The sequence below is a fragment of the Alligator mississippiensis genome, chromosome 1, assembly GCF_030867095.1.
Source record: "Alligator mississippiensis isolate rAllMis1 chromosome 1, rAllMis1, whole genome shotgun sequence".
In the NCBI taxonomy this organism is placed as follows: Eukaryota; Metazoa; Chordata; order Crocodylia; family Alligatoridae; genus Alligator; species Alligator mississippiensis.
In genome coordinates this window covers 433,336,709-433,358,646 of record NC_081824.1, presented here as the reverse complement: position 1 = coordinate 433,358,646, position 21,938 = coordinate 433,336,709, and the positions used below count along the sequence as shown (strand labels likewise).

Genomic DNA, 21,938 nt, shown 5'->3' with positions numbered 1-21,938 from the left:
ACAGGCACACAAGGTTTGTGGCATTGCAAACCTCTTTGCAGCATCACAAACCACATGCCTGGGATTCTGCAGTAGCAAAAAAGCAGAGAAACAATGTGGCACAGGGCATGCTACAGTAGTGTGTGCCAGAACAAAGAGGCTTGGTCCTCCAGGGAGATGGTCTGGCTGCTGGCCAGGGCACCTCTACTATTTTATTTGTGCCCTGGCTGCTCCAGCACAGCTGGAGGAGTGTGGAAAGGGCAGTTTGCTGGAAGCAGGACAATTTGTTCCTCACCTAAGTGCACTTGCAGGCCCGTGTGCTATGGCATGTTTGTGCCGCTGTAAGCACACGCCCCTGCACATCTAGACGCAGCCCACAGAGCTTGTAAATGCTGCATCAACATAACGATTAGCACCAGTTTAGTTTAGTGTTTGTGAAGCTTTGCCATGCTTGAGAGAAATCCTGGAGAGATGTTGGCCAAGCAGATCAATTGGTTGGAACTGCTATGCATACAAATACTTAATTCAGGGGGATGAGAAGATTATTAATGTTGCTACTATGCAAAAACAAATAGAAATGACATTTATAAAAACAAGAGTCAGGAAATCTGAACTATCAGCTTGTTTCACCACAGGAAGCAGACAGTCTGCTACCCAAGCTGAAAGTTGGGTTTTATTCTGGACCTTTCGGTAACACCACCAGACCAACTCCAAAATCTGTAGATGTAGGGCATCATCTACTTGTTGTTGGCAGGGAGACACTGCAGCAGAAATCTGCCAAACTACAACAGAGAGATGCATCAGTGTTTCCCTTTCAAAATTGTTGAGGTAAAATTTTCCAATCAGAAGACTTTCCTGTTATAAAAAAAAAATAAAACCTGTTTGTCCTCAGTGGTTGAAGAATTCCACATGGCTTATATCCACCAGCTCTTTGAAGAATGTCATTAATACAGAAAAACATGGATATTTTTGACAATGTTTTATTTTAAGCAAAGATTTAGTACAAACGGTTAAAAAAAAAAAAAATCAAGCAAGATTGGTCTCCTCAAACCCTTTGTACAAGAGGCTTCTTTCCTTTGTACTAGTCTCTTTTCTATAGTTTTCCTTTCCTTCACATTCTTGAACTCTTGCGAGTTTCAGCAAGATAATTTATGAATGTGGACCAAAACCCCCACACACATTTCTCAACTCACCCCTCAAACATCTGGTTGGAAATATCCATCATATCCCCTGCATATACATCCTGAAGAGGCCACTTGTTTAATATTTCAATAGCATCTTCAATAAAGAGAATTCTTATCAGTTAAGGAAATAAGATATTATAAAGGGTTTTGTTTGCCAGGAGAAAGTGCCAGCTAAATTAAAACGCCAGTTTTGCTCAAATACAATGGTTCCCAGAACACAGTCCACAGATTTCACCATCACTCCTCTTCTTCAATAGAGTACCATGGGGGATTAAGGTGAATGATGATCTATGAGAAATTGAAGATCCTTTGCTTCAAATTTAGAAGTCACAGCTCAATTTGATTCCACTATGCAGGTAGATCCAAGTGTATTAGCCAAAATATCTATTCACTGTTCTCCATCTAATACAGGGCCCCTTTTGAATACTGTTATGTTGGGCAACTCTGCAAGCATGTTGTTTTTCCACTCAAAACCTAAAAACACATAACAAATTAAAAGTAAATATCAAAACATGCATCAAAATACATAAATATATAATGTATTAGTTTATATGAAATATTAATAGAAGCACAAATTATTTATCATTGTAACCGGGTGCATATCTCGGGCCAAAGTGTTAGCCTGCCTGCTGGGGGAGGGAAGCAGCTGACAGGGATGAATGCCTGGCCCAGAGGAAGTTAAAAGCTCCCACTAAATGGAGCTGGGGAAAAAGAGAGAGGGTGGTATGGAAGACAGTGTCCTCTCTCCTGGTCTAGCTGTGAGTTAACCCTTTGTTTGATTGTATGTTTGCTTGTTCATCATTGATGCCGTGTCCTGTAGGGCAGGGCTGCCCCAGTCATAATAAAATAAATTGAACAAGACCCCGCTACGGTCACCAATAACTTTTTGTTTAAGAAGGTTCAAGCTTTCTTTCTTTAAAAATGTTTTTAAATTCTGAAGAGACTTTGTACACGCTTTTTTTACCCTACAGATGGTTCACAAAATGTTTTGCTGCAAGGCTTTGAATATTCAGAATCTAACTGGGCTGTGCAGTTGGTCACAAAAAAAAAAAAAAAAAAAAATCACATGGCATTTCTAGTCCTTGATTTCATGACCCAATATCAAACATAATACCCGAGGAAGCCATCAGGGCTGTTGTTCAAGGACAAGGGAAGGAGCCCCGGAAGAAAAATAAATGAGACTAAAGAAGGTTGACATTTAATTTCTATTTTTTGTCTATTTCGGTCAAGAAAGAACATTATATTTACTAAGTTCATGCACCAACCCTTAGGTTCCTGCCCGACTAAGAAAAGGCATAAGGCTATATTTCTCAGATGTTTATCAACTTCTATTTACTTCTCTCCTTACACTAATAAGAAGTGGTAATTATATTTCCATGCATATCATCATTTAGGAAGGATGCATCTTTGGAAACCAAGTAATATTGAACAGTCTTTTAAACATATCAGGTTCAACCAACAGAAACAAAATTCAAGTAATACTGCACAATACTACTGTTCAAACTGACATTAGTTTAGACAATCAGCTCCAAAATGAACTATAATTATCATCTGCATTATTACATATTACAGCATCTATGTATTAGAGAAAATGCATACAAAAAAGCATCCTAAATACATAGATAGAAATGAACTCAGTAAACAAGTCCAGTATTATAATAACTATTCTGCAGCTGCTCTTTGGTATCATGAAGTAATACAAGATGCTCTGAGTGTTGAATATTTAATTACGTTTCAGGCATTATGAAAAATGTCTCTGCTAATCTGTGTTTAAGACAGAGTTCAGTAATGAACTTATCTGGATTCTTTTAAAATATCTGTTTGAATTCCTAAAATATACTTGGGTTCCAGATAAACTAGAGTGTCCATATAGGAAAACATGCAAGGTAAAATTTCAATAAGTTACTACAGAGCAAGCTAGGGTATAAATTTACAGTGTGCTAGGAACTCTGCAGGAACTGCCTGTGGGCATGCTCTGACCTAGGGGAAATTAGAGGTAGCTAATCTCACCCTCAGCAAGAGGTAAACCACCTTGCATGAAGTACCATATAAGGAAGTGCTCAGAGGTACATCCGAGGTAACTTGTTTGCGTTTTCTTAGCCTTCGTATTCAAAGTAACTGATTGGAATTTGGCTCGTTACTACTTACATCAAAGACTGATTTCACTAGTTTGTCAGATTTAAATTAGGTACACACATGGCTTAGTATAGAACAGGGTCAGCAATGGTTTTTGGCCAGTGCGAAACACACCCCAATTCTGACCCATAACTTGACTTGGTGTGCTAAGGCAGAGCGCAAGGAAGCTTCAAGGGGCCTGACCCTTGTTGCTGGTGGAGGTTGCACACGCACCTCTGAGTGCACAGCAGGGGAGGGGCTGCGGTTGCATTGCCCCAGGCCCTTCCTTGCTCTATGCCCTGAGGCATGTGTGCAGTCATCACTGGCGCGGAGCCAGTGCCAGGGCTCTGGAGCCTAGTGCAGCTGTTTGCAGCTTGCCTGCTGCCCAAAAACTGGGGCTGACTGCAAAGGCAGCTGGGGGGCTGCATGCAGCTGCACTGGGCTCTGTGGCAGTGGCAGCTGTACAGCCATGGCCGCCAAGGTCTGGTATTTGTATTGAAAACAACTGTATTAATTTCTGAATTAATGGATCCCTTCAAATATACCACCCCCCATTAAATAGATTTGATTTCTTCAGCACATCTGAGGAATTAATTCTTACTTATTCTCTTTGTTGCAACAACCTTTGGTATTACTTCCAAATCTTGTAGTAATTCCTGGTTTGGTCTCCATTTTTTTGGCTGTAGGTGCGTTTATCTTTGGATTATACTTTGATAATATCTAAAATAAAGCAGGAGGGGGATTAAAGATTATCATCATGCTTTGAGTCCTTGATCAGAGTTAGACTCATTTTGACCAGCAAAATATTTATGAAGAGTGAAGCATGATGAAAAAACACTTTTTTCAAATAAGAGAATTGCTATAAAAAGGCTCAAAGGTCCTCCCCAAGTCCAAGAACCCATCAAATGCATAAGGTAAAGGAACAGTGGTTTCTACAACCACAACAGCTCACCAAAACTCTAAGTGGCTCTGCTCTGCGCTCACCAGGGCAGCTCAGATGGAGCTGCAGGTGGGCAGGAAACAGCATCTGGGAGCCGAAAAGGCAGGTGGGGCTGAAATCATGGGCCCATGACAGCACAGACTGGGGTCCAAGGTAGAGCCGCAACCGCTCCCCACATGTCTCCAAGATGGGCACCAGATCCACTGGCAAGGGCATATAAGGAGTGGATCATGGCTGTGCCCTGGCCTTGTTCTGTCACCACCCTGTGATCTCAGGGTCTCCAGAGAGACTGGCAGAGACCTGTGCAGGCAGGGCACACTCAGCTGGGGGGATGGGATGGGGCTGTGGGAAGGTAAAGCACAGCACCCAGGGGCAGGATGGGTGGGCAGAGGTGGGGAATCGCAGTGTGGTGACAGTGTAGAACCCGGGTCCGGGGCAGAGCTGTAATCTGCTCCTTGCATGCCCCTGCAACAGGCACCAGTTCTGTGGAGTGCAGGCACCAGATTGCCCAGCTCTGTCCTGGGCCCTGGCCCCACACTATGACTGCCCTGCTATCTCAGCCCTGCCCACCCGTCTTGCTCCCAGGTGCTGCTCCTTGCCTGTGTGCCCTGCTCCTGTGGGTCCTGCCCCTAGAAGTGGGTGTGGGGCAGATGGGCTAGGGTGCCCAGGTAGTGGAGCTGGGACCAATAGCGGTGGCAGCTGGAAGAAGCCATCACTGCTGAGAATGCTGGGAAGCAAGTCTGGCTGTCACGCTGCCTCAGCCATGCTGTGTGACCAGAGCCAGAAGGACTGATCCATGTGCCATGGCTTGGGCTGCCCTTCTGTGTCTGGGCAGAGCAGGGCTGAGGGACCCTCTGTGGACCACACAAAATCCCTTCGCAGGCTGGATCCACCCCTGCAATAACCACTTATTGACTGGTTGATTGAGGTAGCCTATGACATGAGTCTGGAGTGGGGCTTGAACTCACAGCTCTAATGCAGTAGAAAATGCTTGTTATTCTGCCACCACCATGCCCTGCAAATTTGAAAGTCGTGCACAGATGCACATAAAATAAAATAAAATAAAAAAACAAACAAACCCCAACCTGTAAAATGTCTTCTGGTATCTTTGTTATTTCTGGAGGTGGAGGAGTGTTAGGAAGACTTTCATAGATTGATATTTTTGGAGGTGAGGGTTCTCCAAGATGTTCAAGATGCTCGTCTGAGCTTAAATTAGAAGGAACACAATTTTCTGTGGGTGGTATATTTGTCATACCATTCTCTCCCACTGACTCAGCCTTGTTCCTTTGCTTTAACTGCTGCACAAAAGATAATAAGATTAAAACATAATAAAATGGCTTAAGTTAGTCTAGCAGTTATAGGAGGTGATTAATAGTATTCTTAAAAATTGCTGTTCAGAAGTTAAATTCTACAATGATATACCTGCCTATAGAAGCAGCGTGGGAAGGGAATCTCATTACTGACTCATTTAAAAAGTTATGTTAGTATATATTATCATGCACATTATCTTAAATATTATTAGTAAAACGTTATTTAATACTTACTTTAGTTTCTGTTTTTAGCCAGAAAGTTTGAAAGTCGGGATGTGTTGGTACTAACGAATCATTAGAAGTAACTGATTCTTTACTATCCGGGGATTTTGATAAAGCGATAGCATCTCTTTTGGAAGGAATTTTCAAACCAGGAGTGCAGAACGTAGGCATCAAGGGAGAAGCCATATAATCAAGAGCTGAAATAGGTACGAGTAATAATTTCACATGCTTGGATAAATAGAACTTCTATCATCATTCAGTTTCATTCTGCAGTATTACAAATTGAGAAACAGTTTCTGTTTATTCACATGTCCTAGAATAACATCATCAAATGCCGACATCATGACATTTTATCACTAAAGAAATAATCACATTACTAGGACATCTAACAATAAAAGCCTTATTCCATCTACTGGATACACCTACAAGTTCTATGTCCAAACCCATCCAATATTTCCTTTCAAGAACTAATTTCTTGCTTAAAAATGAGAATAAATCCTATTTTTTAAGAAAAGTACTTGCTTAAATGGTGCTTAAGTTCTTCTGGACTCTAAACACTTGCAAATGAAAATGCATAAAGCATAAAGATCTTAGTACAAATTAACACAAAGTCTCTGTTTTCCCTTTTAAGATACTGTACATCTACTCCTGAAAAACTCAAGTGATAATGCCTGGTCAACTAGTTTTTACAGTGGCTTCATTCTTGCTTCTTTAAATTGTAAACAGGGTTCTGAAAGACCAAAATTAAGGGGACACAGTACCTTTACGGAAAGCAAACGAGTCACAGTGATTCTATTTTTGGAACCTTAGAAGATGCTGGTTGGATAGGCAAACAGAAAAAGCAAACAAGCTCCTGTAAGTTCAGATACTTCACACCAAACCCTCCTAATTTTGTATCCTTTGGGAATAATTTTCTGCACATTTAGTATATAAGTAATACTGGACATGAAATGTCAGTGTAGTTAATTCACTTCAGAATTAAAAAGTTACCACTATCCATTTAGAATGCCTGGAACTCACCATTCTTAGTAGGCATTTTCACTGTTGGCCCAGGACTAACCATAAATTTGTTGGATCTTGATGTTACTGCAATAACTTCATTATTGTTATACTTAGGTATCCTAAAAATTCCCAAAAGAAAAAGTTATAGCTAAAAAGTAACATTAAGAAATCATGCTGAGGTTTCATGATTGAAAGAATACCGTTAACATTTATATAGCCATAGTACCCAGAATATTTAATCACGATAATTTTGCAAAGTACCATATAAACCGTGGGAAGCCTCGCATGCCAGATTCAAACCCACCTTCAGTGTCTGGGTAAAGTGTTTGTCAACTCAGGGAGCTGCAGGAATTAACACACCTGTCACTAACCCCAATGCCACCTAAAAGCATCCAACCAGCCGCTGTTACTCAGAATTCAGCAGCTGGCTGTGCTCATTCTACCTCAAATTCCCAACTCCTCCAGAAGCCCTGTGGGACAGATGATACAGCTCTATGAGCCACATCCAGCCTACCGGCCTATTTTCAACACCCCTGCTATAGGTTGTTAAAATCTGAGGATCCATTGATGTAGCACTAACTCATGTACTTTTAGGGGACTGACAGATGGGGAACACCACCCCCCAACCAGGAAAAAAGCACTTTACAGGAAGAGGAAGAACTTCAGTTTGACCCATCACGCCAGCATCTAGATAGCTTGTGTACTTCTTTTTGGTGTTTTTATCTAATAGCTGATTCAATCAACTATTAGATAAAAGTGCCAAAAAGCCCCACTGAAGCACGAGCTATTCAGATGCTGGGTGAGCTGGGTCAAACTGATGTGATGCCTCCTCTGGGCAAGCACTGTGCTCAGCACAGGGGAATGCCAAGTTGAAAGTAAAGCGCTGTTTTGTTTTCCCCTCTCCCCCTCCCCACCAAGTCTGTAAGCAGCCTCAATGGATTAGGCTCTAATGTAAAGTTGTCATGATTTCAAATTGAATAATATATTTAGAAATAAAAAAACCCAAACATTTCTCCCTTTATTCCAAGGTTAAAACAATCACATATTGCAATGAGTAAATATAGTATTGTCAGCGGAACAAATGTTAGTATTTACCACATCCCTAAACATAAGCACATGTAATTTATGCTGTTCAGGAAAAATAAAAAGCTTTTTACCTTAATTACCTTTCTTTAATAAATGGATAAAAAACAGGAAAAAAAAAAAGAACGAGATCTAATAAACTTGAAAGACACTGAGACAGATTTTCAAACAGAAATAAAGGCATCTAAAGACACAGGTACATGCTAGTCACGTTTTCAGAAGCAGCTAAAGCAGGTAAGGAGACTTAGGCCCTGACATGTTACATTTAAGATGTGATTAAAGAGTTAACTGCAGCATAAATAGTAATCCTTCTACATGCTAATGCCAATGCCAATTTATGGTGTGATAGTACAGCAAGCAAGCCACAAACATATTCCTCAAACAAAGTGTAACATCTTCATAGCTTGTGTGCATCACACCTTAAATTGAACATGTGGCATATCAGGGCTGATCCATGACAACTCCTGATGCCCAGCTGAGCAAAGGGATCCACTATGGGGCAGCCCCAGAGTCTGGGCCACAGTTGTCCCTTACCTGATCAGTGTGATCAGGCTGGGGACAACATTGGGTTCTGGACCCAGCACCCCTCTTCAATCCCTGGAGGCAGAGAGCAGGTGGGGGTGCCATGAGCCTGACATCAGGGAGCAGCTATACAGCTGGAGCTGCCACTTAATAGGGCAGGGCACAGGCAGCTGGAGAGCCTGGAAGGCCCAGCTCCCCATGTCCTGACCAACAGAGCTTTAAAATACACCCCTCCCAAAAGAAAACCAAACACCCAACAATACATGCTTGCAGCTGGACTGCAGCTGTGCTTTTTAAAATTCCCCAGATGTTCAGCCTCAGATGGTGAGAGAGGTTTGACAGACCCTGTGACACCCTAGGTGCTGAGGAGGTTTTCTTGTTGGGAATTTAAAACCCTTTGTACAGCAGCTCTTGCTGGGCTGCTTGGGCATGGAAGATCCAAGGATCCCACCTTCCTCCAGCAAAATGTCTCTGATTTCCTGTTCCTGGCAGCCTGGCCAGAGCTGCTGGGCATGGGGTTTGGATAATCAGCTGACTGTCAGTCCAACCCTGACAATCCCAGTTTTGAGCTGGACCTGGGACTTTCCCAGCCAGGGCTGACAATCAGCTGATTGTCACCTCTGACCCCAGACTGCAATTCAAGTCTCTGACGTTGACTCCAGCACACAGAACCACAGTCAGTTGACTGTTGGTCCTAGCCAGACCTTTCAAATTGCTAGGGCATAATCCTGGGCTTCCCCTGCACCAGCAAGTAGCAATGGTGTTATTTGAATCGAATCCCATTGCGCCTTTAAATGAATGTGCATGAGGAGGTCTAACATTTATTGAGTGAGTCAGGCATCTAACCTACTTTGGACACTGTTGTAAAATTTCACAAGCACTTATATTCATCTTCAGACCCCTCAATACTTTAAAAAGTTTGGCTTAGGAGAATTAGAAATAGCCTGTGTGATCTGACAGATATCTGTTTGTGTCAGTTTTAAATACAAATGCTGATAATTCACTTTTTACCTAAGAAATCAGGCACATTTAAAGATAGCTTAATGAAAAATAATTAAGATAATTCTGCTTCTGTGCATCTTTAAAGATGACCTTTTCAATTGGGGGGGGGGGGGGGGGGGGAGGGAGAGAATCCCATCTACTCCAGTCCCTTACCTCAGGATTATTTCTATGGTTTAACCTTGGACTGGTTTATGTAAAAGGAATAGATAATACAGGGACTGAAACCCAGGATCCTGTCCTAGGGAAGTGCCCTGATCACTAGGCTACACAGTCAGACTCCTCCTTGCTTATTTTCCTTCTAGCCTCATTAATTTACATCCTTTAAAACTGACTCGCTGCAGAAACAGAAGTGTACCCTAAACCAATCTATACTACAGCCTGGCAATGCCAGCATTATCCAGAGGTTGAAAATGTGGATTTGAACCCACCCTCCTCTCTCAGATGAGGGGGGGCCTATGCAAATGCTATAACCACTGGGAAATAAAATATAGCTTATTATAAAGGTAGGCACCACTGCCAGCTGTATTCAGTTCCTCATAAGAACATTAGTAGGCTGAATCCTCTTGGGGTAGGTTTCTAAGCAGATAGAGCTGTTGCTCCTGTAGTCTTGACACCCGCAGCTCCAAGAAGTGGTGGGAGTTCAGACATAATTCCATGCCTGCAGGTTCTTACTGACTAGTTCTAAACGACTCTTTGAGGCACTCAGCTTTTCCAATGGACCGTATAGGGATCCTACATGATTAACTCCTATTTTTAGATTTCACCGAGGAACTAAGCACATAAAATTTAGCACCGTAGTAGGCATTGGATCTGGCTCAAAGTAGTATTCTAAATAGAGTAAAGGCTGTATTTAGTTGCAAACCTACATGTTTTAGTGGTCACATCAACTGATTAGACCAATTCTTTCCTTGGGAAAAGAAGTTCAAAAAGGAAAAGTAGATTAAAATCAATCACTTAAAATTAAGGTTTCCTGATGTTCACTCAAGTCACAAAAATGAGTGGTTTTGATTCATTCTGCCTTGATGTAGAATAGCTAAAATATATGCATTACATATTTATAAAAAAAAAAAAGAAGTCATGATGGACTATTCAGTCTAGCAACACTAACAAACTACAGTTCACAGACTACAGGAAGCAAGGAGCTGACTGAAGTCAAACATCCCTTTAGGTCTCTTAACTTCAACTACCTCTCCCCTCCCCTTCCACCACAAAAAGCAGGATGCTCCTAATCCTCAAAGTTTAGCCTTTGATGATTTACACAGTGTTGGTGTGGTTAGCATGAGTTACAATTAATTTAGGTCTCTATACAACTGTGAGTTAGTTTTGTTGATAAAAAGTTTGGAAGCCTGCTAATGGGATTTTTTTTTGTTATTGTAGTAATAATAATATTGTAACTTCTATTAATAACCTTACCTACTACAATCAAATAATAGGAAGTTAATTGCTTTAAAAATCAGTTATGCTGTTTACTTTATCCATTTCATTCAATTCTGAACAGCAAGTGCCTAATTTTCAGGCCTGGTTGCATCCATTTTTGAAAGTCAGGCCCTGAAATCAGTCCGAATTCTCAATACTCCAATGTCTGTTGTAAATATTACAGAGAATTAATTTTGCAAACTTTTTTCATCATATAAGCATTTATATCATTTTTTGGCAACTAGAATTTATCCCCAAAGCAGTGTCAACATTACAGCTAATGATTACTTTTAAAGGAAGTGCTAACTTAAAAAAGAAAAAAATAAAAAAAAAATCAACCTTATTGTGCACCAATCTGTAACTTAGAGACATCTTTTCTCTAGTCATTAAAATAGCCTTAAAAAGTAGTGCTTTAATAATCACTGTAAAAAAGACAATGTTTACTGACATTGGAGCCCAGTTCTGAGACTCACGATATACACACTGTGCCTGTCTCTGTGCTACGTTAAACTGATTTAAGCTGGGGAAAAAGTTCTCTAGTGGCACAATATCTGTAGGAACAAGCAACTGATCTACCCTATCTATACATGCATGCAGAGCTGGATATTAAAAGCAGGAAATTGCAAAGAGAAAAGTAAAGACGGAAGATCAGGTCACCTGCCACCAAAACCTTTGTTGGTGGGGAACAAATATCACCACAGAAGAAACAGATAATACAAGAAGAGAAAAAACCCTCAAATAAAAAAAAACTCATCTACTTACATTTTGTTTGCCTGAAGAGATTTATTAATAAGTGTCATTGTATAGTCTTCATTCAAACACATGGTATGTTCACTAATGCCAAAATGTTCAAGCTTTGGAGTTAAATGCTCACAATCATCCATCTTTAATGTACACTTGGGTGTTATGGGTGGCATATAAGGCATCTGTTCTGGGGCCAGAGTTGTATTATTTCTTGAATCTCCTTTATGCATATTTGTCTGGGGTTGTATGTTCATTGCATTCCACGTTCTGGAGAAAGCATACTGTGAAAGACCAAAATCTGACAGATGTGGGCTACGTAGAGGATCCTGAGGTGCAGGTGGTTTTTCAATGCAGGCAGGAATGCCAGGCTTGTTCTCTTCTTGATCAGAATTATTCTGATCAGATACCTTGGATTCATGGTTAACTTCCTTGTCTTCCTCCTTCACTGTTTTGTAATATAGACAGAAGATGTGAAAAAAAAGTCAGTGTATCATCTAAAAACTGTCCGAGACTGAAAACAGTTAAGACTGTTTTCCAAATCCACTGCCGAGTACAGTATGAAAGACTGGCCCCTTCATCTTACTCCTTATAATGCTGAACCTGGAATCAGATTTGCTAGTGCATAGGCCCATATACACAAGCATTGTTTGTAAAAAACTGAAACCTTGTTAAAAAGGAACCCCAAAAATAATTTCTTTATTGAAATACGTATATGGGGAATAAGATCTGAAAGCTAATAAGCAAACGAATTTGCATGAAAAATGTAAGGCTAAGTAGTAGCAGAAAGCCTTATTTGTTGTTAAATAAAAAGTAGTTCTTATAAAAGCAAAATATTTACTTATTACTCAAGGGCGCACTGATAGAGATTTTTTTGTGCCAATATTGATGGCCGATTTTTAATGAACCATATTGGCTGATACCGATCCAATTGCTGACATGCGGCCGATAAGTTTGGAGAGCAGTATTGGGCTGGTAAGCCTGTTGTGTTTGAAGGAAGGGGCGTGGGCAGATTGAGGCCTCTGCAGTGAGGATTGAGTAGAGCGGGGGCAGGCAGCTAGTCTGGGAGGTGCAGGGAGGTGGCAGCTCTCACCACTGTACACACCCAGGGAGGGCACAGGGGGCATGTGCCCCCAGATCTGCATGTAGGGTGAGGGCAGGCTACACTCAGGGCAGGTGGCAGCGGCACTGGGAGGAGGGGGGCTATAATTTTGGGGTGGCTGCAGTCCTTTGCCCAGTGCTGTCACCGCCCGCCCTGAGCATAGCCTGGCCCAGCCCCCTACTGTGAAGAGCCCCCCCCTTGTCCTGTATGCAGATCTGGGGGCATATGCCCCGCCCTGCCCTCCTAGGCTACGTGCAGCGGTGGAAGCCACCCCCTGCCCCAGCCGCTTGCAGCTGTCCCGTGCCCCGCCCTGTCTGTGCAGCGCCTACCCCTGCCCCCACCCTCACTGTGGGGACCTTGATCTGCTCCCCTCATGCCCCTTCCCTCACAGACTTACCAGCCTGACCTGGCTGCTTTCCACGCTGCCGGGCTGTGCTCCTGGCCACCTGCGTGTTGTGCTGCAGCTGCGTGCATGCATAGGGCATTTATCGGGGACATTAATCAGCCACGTAAGCCAAAAAAGCAGATTGCTGACTGTCAATTTTCCTTATATCAGTGCTGATCCAATACAGGACCGATGTATTGGTGCACCTCCAATTAACAGCTATATAAAATGCACGTCGGAAACAAAACTTCTTTCCAGTTCTGGGAATAAACTCTCCCCTTTTTCTGGGTTAAAGAGAAGGTTAATGCCAGTAGGACTCCCTTGAAAGCTACCCTCACCACGTAAAGGTATACGTGTACAAATCATATATAAACTACATCAGAAAACAATCATGGGAACAAATTCATTATCTAAGTGGATGCTAAGTGACAATGATTTAACACAGACAGTGACTGCACACTCCATTTGCTAACCTCCGCATTTCACAGGTGTTAACAATCCCCTTGAATGATATTGTTCTTCCATTAGCATGTTTTTACTGCATCTCTTCTGCCTGCTAGATAATCTCTTATGTTTTGTTTACATATGGGGTTTTACACATAAATCCTGGCTCCATCTGCTACCTGGTTCTGCTGTGTCTGCTTCTCTTCCAGCAGCCCAAGGAACAGTAGTGTGATACCTGAAAACTTGCCTATGTTTCTCAACCATGTAGGTGGTTCAAGAAAAGTGATATCCCTCACAAGATTTCCTGTTTCTTAACCAATTATATAATTTCAAACCAGTTTTGTTAGACACTGCATAAATATTTACAGCAGACACTCACGAACGAGTTACCTTGAGGCAAAGGATGGTCCACCATAACTATCTAAGTGCTTGCCCTTAACCTCTGGTAGCTTAATCCTCCAAGAAAGCAGTAAGTTACTGTAAATTGGTTTTAGATTAATACTCCGACCCTGGAATAAGAGCGTGAACACAGGCAGTTACCATGGACCACTCTTTTTTTGTCACTGACTTATTTGAGCACTCATGCTCTTGTTTTGGTATAGTTTAGAGCCTTAGATCAGGGAATCATTTTAAGCTAAATTGAAAAGAATACTCCAACTGAAATTTTCACAAGGATCTGAGCAAGCTTAAGGTGAACGAGTGCTACTTCTTGCCTACGCAAAGCCTAAATTTGGCTAAGAGTTGAGTCCAAAAATGTGTTAACTAAGATGTTTTAAGAACTTTGCTGTTAAATGACCATTAAAGCACTCAATATTGGAAAAAGATAATGAGTTTAAGAAAAACCCAAACAAAACATAAGCTAATCTAACTCTAGAACTGCTGGGTTTTTTGTCTGGGTTTAGAGCGAGCAGCAGAAGACCCTTTGAATACTACTGTAAAACTATTACTGTGGTACACACAAACAAACAAAAGATCAAGGGCTGCAATGTTATGCTTATTATTGTGATACATGTCTAATGTGTTCACACAACCCAATTAGGTTACATACTCTTTCAGGGATTTATAAACAGGTGAAGGGATAGGAATTCACAGAAATAAAAACTAGCTTAAGCTCCCATTACATTTTATAGCTAGTTCATACTACATCTGACCTGTTCTTTAATATAGATACATAAAATGCAAGAAGCTTCAGCAAATCACATTCCCTCAAATGTTTCTTTTCAAGAAGCATTACCTGAGTTATCCCTGACAAGTGGTTTATAACCATATTTCTGGAAGAGTTCTCTTATTTTTCCAAGATCAGATGCATTTCTTTGCATCAGCACTTTGCTGGCCTTTATGAAGTCATACATTTCTTCTCTTTTACAGCAACTCTTGTCAAGGGTAGCTCTAACATCCCCCTTTGAAAAGAAAAAAAGTATAGACAGGTTTTTATATACCACTAAGGCCTTGTGTGTACATAGAGTTATCCAGTGAGATACAGTCCTGACTAACAAAGTAGATTCATCTTAAAAACAAACAAACTAAAGCAACACTTGTTCTGGTATAAGTGTCTACACATGGCTTTATTCATAAATACCTGTGGCACTTCAGAGTCCTGCCCTATCCTAATATAAAGTAAACATCTAACTTATACATCACAAGAACATAGGCAACTTTTCCTTTCTTTTGTTAATGGATCAGCAAGGAGTATAATGAAATTTAAGCGAGTGGGTAAAAGCACTTAACCTTCAAGAAAGGCTTTCCTTTTTCAAAATAGTAGTCACAAAATAAAGATGTGTATAGTAAAAAAAAAACAACAAAAAACACCCCTAAAATTTTAATCAGTTTTACTAAACATCTTTTCCCTTCTGAGCAATGGTCACCAGCTGAAATTTGGTAGGCAGACTCAATTTTTTATTATTACTGATGTTTGTTTTAAGAAAAAAAACCCATGGGACACCACTCAATAGGGTAGAGAAGCACAATCCTGAGTTGCAGACCTGGTGCAATGTAAGCATATAAGTAAAAGTGACAGCTATTAAAGGTATATGACTAACAATTAGTTATATGACAATACAATTGAAATTTAACAACATTAAAATAATCAATTCCACGGGGACTCGTCACCAGTGCAGCTATTCTTTTTAGTATTTAGAAACAGTTTCTAATTCTGAAAAGAGGAATTGCCATGCTACACAATACCTGTTGTTCATCAATAGCCTAAATATCACAAGATGTTTGAGAACACACAACATCTCTCATTATGCAGCTATGAATCCCACATTAGGCCTCTTCCTAACAGCAACAAAAAAAATGGGTTGTGACCTACAGCTAGAGGTGTAACATTAATGCCACTACACATTTTGAATTCTGACAGTTATTTAGAATTGTTACCCACACAAATGTCCAAACCCTTTTAAAACTGGTTTGGTCTCAGTGACATAATGCAGCAAATGCAACTGCCTAACTGCACACTGTGTGAAAATATTGGTTTACCGATTTTGGATTTGTCAACTTATACATTAAAATTTATTCCCTGTGTCACTGTGCTGAAGTTGGGAGAACAAAAGCTCCTCAATGTCTGCTTAAACAATTATACAGGTTTCCCTTGCTTTATGTGGGTTCTGCATGTGTGAATTCGCTCTTATGGGAAGATCATTTTTATAACAAATTTTTGTTATCTGCAAGGTAAATTCACTCTTGTGCAATTGGTGTGGTGGAAGCCTGCAGTCAGCTGGTTTCTGTGGAAGTGATGTGCATCCAAATATGGTTTCCTGTGTGGATCTGTGATCCTCGCTCATTGTCTGTGATGCATGTTTCTGTAACTGCCACCCCCATTATGGCTTCTAAGCATCCCACTAGCTTATCTCCTACCCCTCTGGTCCATCAATGAAGCACAAGAGAAGTTCGCTAACACTGGAGACAAAACTGGAGATTTTGAACCGTGCAGAAGCACCACCCTGTGCTTATGTGCACTGTCTGCTGTTGGTGAGTACCAAAATTGTCTTGTAAAAGTGGTAGAAATGGGTTTGGGAGTCAGTACAGTCAAGGTCTTGGAATGTACCCCTATTTGCTACACTGTAAAGTAGGTTCCCTTTATGCAAATTCAAGTTATGCACCATTTTCCAGGAACGCATGTACAGTATAAAGCAAAGAAAACCTGTATTATACATATTTTCATCATGTTCCCTCTTATTCTTTGCAAAGACAAACAATTGCAGTCTTCTTGCACCATACTTGACAAAGCCACAAAAAGCAAGTAAGTAAAGACTTCAAACATCTAAAAGGCCCTCACACTCTATGGGTAGGACAGACATTACATTTCTAGTGGGAAAAATGCTACTCTCCCACTAGGAACTGGGCATATATGTGCATTAGTGAAGTTTTTCCCCCCCTCAGGAAACATGCCAATTCTAGGAGAAAGATAATCTTTTAACCAGGAAGATCTCTCTCCTGCAGCAGACTCACTTATATAGGAAATAAATAATAAATACAATTCCCTCATTTGGCTCCACCCAGGGACTGGGAAGAGTTCAATGCATGGAGGAGCTCCCCATACCTTTATCAGATTAGGCTGACCCCAGTCTAGGGAAGACAGGGGAGCAGTGAGGAAAATGCTCTCTGCACATTTCCCAAACTGGGTTGATCCCAGTCTGAGGAATGTGCAGGAAAACAGCAGGGAAAGGTTCCCTTAGTGTTCCCCATATTAGGCTGAATCTGGTCCAAGGGATGCAGGGGGAACACCAGCCACTCAACTCCTCCCTGGTCTCCGTCAGCTGCTCCCCTGCCTTGGGTCATTCCAGTTGGTGAACACACGGGGAGCAGGAGAGAGGGGGCAGCTACAGGCTGAAATGTCTGTATGCTCCCTTCTCCTCCTCTCTCCCACTAGGATTTTTAGTGCTGCAGATTCCCAAAAATCTGCAGTAGCAGACATGAAAACCTGTACAAATGAAGGCCTACATCTCCAGCCTAACCTAAATGCAACCGCCATAAACTGTGAACTATGTACAACCGGAACACTGTCCTTCTAGGCATGCCAGCCTTCCATTACCTTTACTAAACTATCCACTTCCAATGCAGCATCCTTCTACCACTATCATCCACAACTAATAGCATTGGGAGCACTTGATTTAAGGGGTGTATGGCTCAACATGGGTTGAGAAAGGCAGGCAGTCGGTCCATATCATTGCTCACAGGGCAGATTATATGAAGTACTTCACATAAGGCTCCAGGACTGCATTCTGCCCTTTAGCACATTCCAGCCAGAACAGTGGAGAATCACAGGCACCTCATGGATTGTGGTTAAGGGAGTGCAATTTGGAGTGGTGACACTAATAAACAAAAGGGAACATTAGGAATTTTTACAGACTAATGGTATCTTCCTGCTTCCACTGCATGCATGAGGAAAAAAGCAAAAGCTCAAAACTCAGGGCCAGACCAATTTAACAGATTTAGGTTCCAAACTCTTTAAAAGTACAAGCCCCAATAACTCTTTAGAGCAGACCCTTAAACATTGGTAAGTATAAATACAAATTTAAAATATGGAAAAGTTTTATGTAGTTCACTGTAAAATATGATAAAATATATTTACTTGGAATAATGCTCTCTCAGAAACTTCCATACTACAGCCTACTCCCGTAAGATTTTTTTAATATATATATGTTAGTCTACATACTTACTACTTCAACACACAGTCAACAAAATATCCATATACCAAGATGACAGGAAAGTATTTTTGGTGTGATGTCTTTATTTTAAACCACTCCCTGGAAGGCTGAAGTTGAAATCGGATTCCTCTCATGTGCACCAACTGGCACAAGGCACTCAAGTGGCTGACACTGACTTTATAAGAAGTGTGTATTGACTTTGGAAACCATTTTGTCTACAGGTCCCAATAATAAAGTCAGATTCAAATGACCCTCATGAAGAAAAACTGCTGAAATGTTTAATTGTATAACTGACAAACTGGGAAAGTAAAAAGATAAACAACAGCATAATTTGGTGAATGAGATGAGTCACACATTACCTTTAAAGTTCTGACTTCACAATGCAGATCATGTAACACTCTCATTGGAGGTTCATCTTCATAGTCTTCATTGTGCATGTTAACAAAAACAAGTTTGGAAGAAATACAGAAGGATCAGCATCTTTTCATCACAATATCTGTAATCTCAATTATTTCTACTATGTCAGTAGGCTTCTATTAAAGCCAATACGTAAAAACAAAAAAGAGCATCAAGCATGAAATCATACATCAAATCCAGCATACACCACAAGACTTCAGCAAAATCAGTGTAAAAAGCAAAGATGACAGAAGCCGACTGGGATCAGATTGAGTCCACTGTTACTAATCCAAATATTGGTAATACAAGTGACAGACTACATCTCCAGAAACGTCCCTTGAAACGTGGAGCAAATTTTCAGTTCAGATATTGAAAAGGTGTTTAGATTGTTTTTGTGTCTGTTCACCTGCAGACAACAGGACATAAGCACCAACTTAACTGACTACTTTTGTAGGCAGACCAAGGCTAGTGTCTTCAAAATCAGTCCGTGAACATTATATTGGAAATAGGGTTAATGTGCATAAGTGAAATAAGAGGGAACAGCTACTACAAACCAAGACACTGACATACAGAGCAAAAAGTTGATAAACGAAGACTCTGGAAACAAACGTGCAGGCAGGCTATAGAGGAAGTGAAGAATGCAGGGAGACAAACAGCACGCGGCAGCCTGGATCCTACTAACGGTCTTCTGAGGAAACGGAGAAGGTGAGGACAACCGACTGCCCTTAGACCTCAGAGACAACGGCACGAGAGGCTACTACTGAATGATGTACAAAGCCACAACGCTCTAACAACAATTTAGACGCTAAAAACAAATCCCCACCAGACCCCTGGCTCAAAGCTTCTCAGTGCCATCAATCAGCACGGATGAAAATACGCTGCATTTCAAATACGACATTCCCACTCACCTGGTGCGAGCATTCGCCGGCTCAGTGGAGAGCCAACCTTTTTGGCGGGGTTGCCACAAGTCAGCCCTGCCCCCTCCCCCCAGAGCCACTCCTTTTCCCTTGCTCCGCTTTCCGCTCCTTGCCCCGCCACGTGCCCCACACACGCAGGCTGCTCGCGGCCCTTGAGCTCCCAGGAGCCCCCTCCTACCCTGCCCGCCCGCGGCCGGGCCTCACCGCGCTCCTCCCGGTTCAACGCCCGCTCCAGCTGCCGCGTCTCCCGCTCCAGCGTGACCGCCAGCTGGCGCAGACCGCTGAAGAAGCTCCCGGACACGCTCATGACAGCGACGGAGCCCGACTGGCGGTTGAGAAGGCAGGAGCGCCGCTGTCGCCGCAGTTTCGAATCTCCGCGAGGACGCGTTTCATTGGCCGCCGCGAGGCCCCGCTCCTGCGCGCGAGGAGATGACGTTTGAGGCGTGCGCGGCTCTGCGGGAGGTGGTGTTATCTTGTTCCGTGCGGGGTCTTACTTGCTGTTGGGCCGGGACCAGGCGGTGAGTGTGGGCGCGGTGTTTCCTCTCCCTCCGGGCGCGGGAGCCGGCCGACCGCTCCCCGGAAGCGCCGCGGCGGCTCAGGCGTGTTTGCGGCTGCAGCCGGGCCCTTCCCCCTGGGGAGCGGAGCAGGAAGGCGCGGGGGAGCCGGGGAGGGAGCAGCCCCGCGCCTCCGCTGCTGCCCTTCTGAGCTGGCTCCAAGGAGATTAACGGCTCGTGTTTGACTTCCCAAGGTGCCATGTTTCTGAGCCTGGCCCTGCTCCGCAATAGGATCCCTGGGAGCCAATGGATTGGGAAGTACAGGCGGCCGAGGAAGGTGACTCTGGGCATGAAGATGAGGATGGTTAGGAGACTGGAAATCGAAGCGGAGAACGAATACTGGTTGAGCTGCTCGTATCTGACGGCCCAGGAAGAGCATAAGCATAACACCGAACGGCGACAGGCACGATGGGAGGCTTTGAGAAGCCGGATAGTCTCCAACTTCCCCCCACACAAGTATCTTGGGGATCGGTTGAATCATTTAAATGTGTCCAAAAAGTGGACAGGAACTTGAGCAACGCAGGCTGCTTTGTGGGAGTGCGCTTACACTGCCCTACTGTTCAGTCTGGGATTCTTTGTACCTGTCCGAAAACAGGGGGCAAAGATGTGAAAGACCTGAAATATCTTGTTAAGAGTTACTGAAATTAAAACGGATTCCTTCAGAAAGGATTTGTTGTGTGTGTGTGTGTGTGTGTGGAGTTTAACGGCCGGATTCTATACTACAGGTTTTCCTCCATTTACACGGGTTCTTTCTATGTGAATTCGCTCTTATGTGATTAGCATATTTAGACCCACAATTCATTATATGCAAGGTAAATTTGCTCTTCATGCAATAAGCATAGATGCCCTCCCCACCCCCAATAGGTAAGTAGGGGGAGAAGGGCCATGGCCCCACTCACCCCAGCCCCGGCTGCAGCGGCCCCACTGGCTGGGGTGAGTGCGGACAAGTGGAGCGCTAGGCAGTGTGGGGCATGGCCCTCAACCTCTCAGTACCTGCCCCACTAACACAGCTTTCCCAGTTATAATTTTGAATTTGTTAGTTTTCCATGACTACCACCCATTACACCAGGGGTGGGCAAAATGCAGCCCAGGGGCTGGATGCGGCCCACCGGGCCATTCTGTCTGGCCTATGGGGTCCCTAAAAATTTAGAAAGTTATTTATCTGCCCCTGGCTGCCTGTCATGCGGCCCTCAATGGCTTGCCAAAACTCAGTGGCCCTCCACCTAAAATAATTGCCTGCCCCTGCATTACGTTAACTAATATTCTTTGTGTTCCCTTGGCTGTCATCTCACATTTACAATGGAAACTTTCTGAAGCAGTTAAATTTGATTTTATTACTAGCACCACCAACTGACAGCTAGGCTGACTTCACTGTGTTGGGTTTGTAATTGATAAACCAAAGGGGCTGAATGCTTTCTATATTTAATCTTACTTGATTACAATTCAGCATTAATTTGAAAATTCATGGACCATCAACTTCTCTTTAGTTTTTTAAATACTTTCTGACTACATCTCACAGTGGTTGGAATTTTTGTGTGCTTTTTTGTGTTTAGAAATAGCTTTGTATTCTAGCATTCATAGTTACTACTCTCTTCTACTTACTATTTGCTTGTGCTACCATTTCATCCTGTCCTTGCCTAATTCAAATTACAAATGTTAGAAGGGAACAACCCATTTTTAAGAAGCCATAATTTTCTACACTAAACTTATAGTAATGCTAATAATTTAATAATTCAACTACAACAGAGAACAGTTGAAATATACTGGTTTAATCCAGAATTCTATTTAATGGTCAGGGAAGTATAAGGTGGATGAAATGCATTTACAGGATAATTCTGGTGTTTAAATTGAGTTTGTATTCATGAAAATCTGTTCACTTACATTTGAAAAGCAGTGACTGATCCACTGCCACTTCTTATAGGGTTATATTCCATTCAACAGAGAACTGAAGTCAGCTCTGCCTCTCAAAACAATT

At 42.3% G+C, this 21,938-nt stretch overlaps 2 protein-coding genes across 4 annotated transcripts; one reads left to right on the top strand and one right to left on the bottom strand.

Moving 5' to 3' along the window:
* Nucleotides 1-943: 943 nt before the first annotated feature.
* SKA3 (spindle and kinetochore associated complex subunit 3) lies at nucleotides 944-19,817 on the bottom strand. 3 transcript variants are annotated; one of them, XM_006276589.4, is made up of 9 exons: nucleotides 19,614-19,817; nucleotides 18,456-18,520; nucleotides 14,682-14,847; nucleotides 11,538-11,964; nucleotides 6,771-6,871; nucleotides 5,763-5,947; nucleotides 5,304-5,516; nucleotides 3,880-3,998; nucleotides 944-1,637 (listed from the first exon to the last, which is right to left on the bottom strand). In XM_006276589.4, the coding sequence occupies exons 1-9, from the start codon at nucleotides 19,714-19,716 to the stop codon at nucleotides 1,631-1,633; spliced, it is 1,386 nt and encodes a 461-aa protein (XP_006276651.2). In that variant the 5' UTR covers nucleotides 19,717-19,817; the 3' UTR covers nucleotides 944-1,630. The 3 variants fall into 3 exon arrangements, with proteins under 3 accessions (XP_006276651.2, XP_014456163.1, XP_019337509.1); XM_014600677.3 differs by having other exon boundaries at nucleotides 5,304-5,513; XM_019481964.2 differs by lacking the exon at nucleotides 19,614-19,817 and adding an exon at nucleotides 19,401-19,487.
* A 13-nt stretch (nucleotides 19,818-19,830) lies between these two features.
* Nucleotides 19,831-20,632, top strand: MRPL57 (mitochondrial ribosomal protein L57). The gene is made up of 2 exons (XM_006276588.4): nucleotides 19,831-19,927; nucleotides 20,158-20,632. The coding sequence occupies exon 2, from the start codon at nucleotides 20,163-20,165 to the stop codon at nucleotides 20,475-20,477; it is 315 nt and encodes a 104-aa protein (XP_006276650.1). The 5' UTR covers nucleotides 19,831-19,927; nucleotides 20,158-20,162; the 3' UTR covers nucleotides 20,478-20,632.
* The last annotated feature ends 1,306 nt before the right edge of the window (nucleotides 20,633-21,938 follow it).

Excerpts from the sequence above, each read along its gene's own strand:
- SKA3 (XM_006276589.4), bottom strand. The coding sequence starts at position 19,716 with ATGAGCGTGTCCGGGAGCTTCTTCAGCGGTCTGCGCCAGCTGGCGGTC. Across the intron at positions 11,965-14,681 it reads ACTTGTCAGGGATAACTCAG|TGAAGGAGGAAGACAAGGAA; the intron begins GTAATGCTTCTT and ends ATTACAAAACAG. Across the intron at positions 5,517-5,762 it reads GGCTAAAAACAGAAACTAAA|CAGTTAAAGCAAAGGAACAA; the intron begins GTAAGTATTAAA and ends TCTTTTGTGCAG.
- MRPL57 (XM_006276588.4), top strand. The coding sequence starts at position 20,163 with ATGTTTCTGAGCCTGGCCCTGCTCCGCAATAGGATCCCTGGGAGCCAA.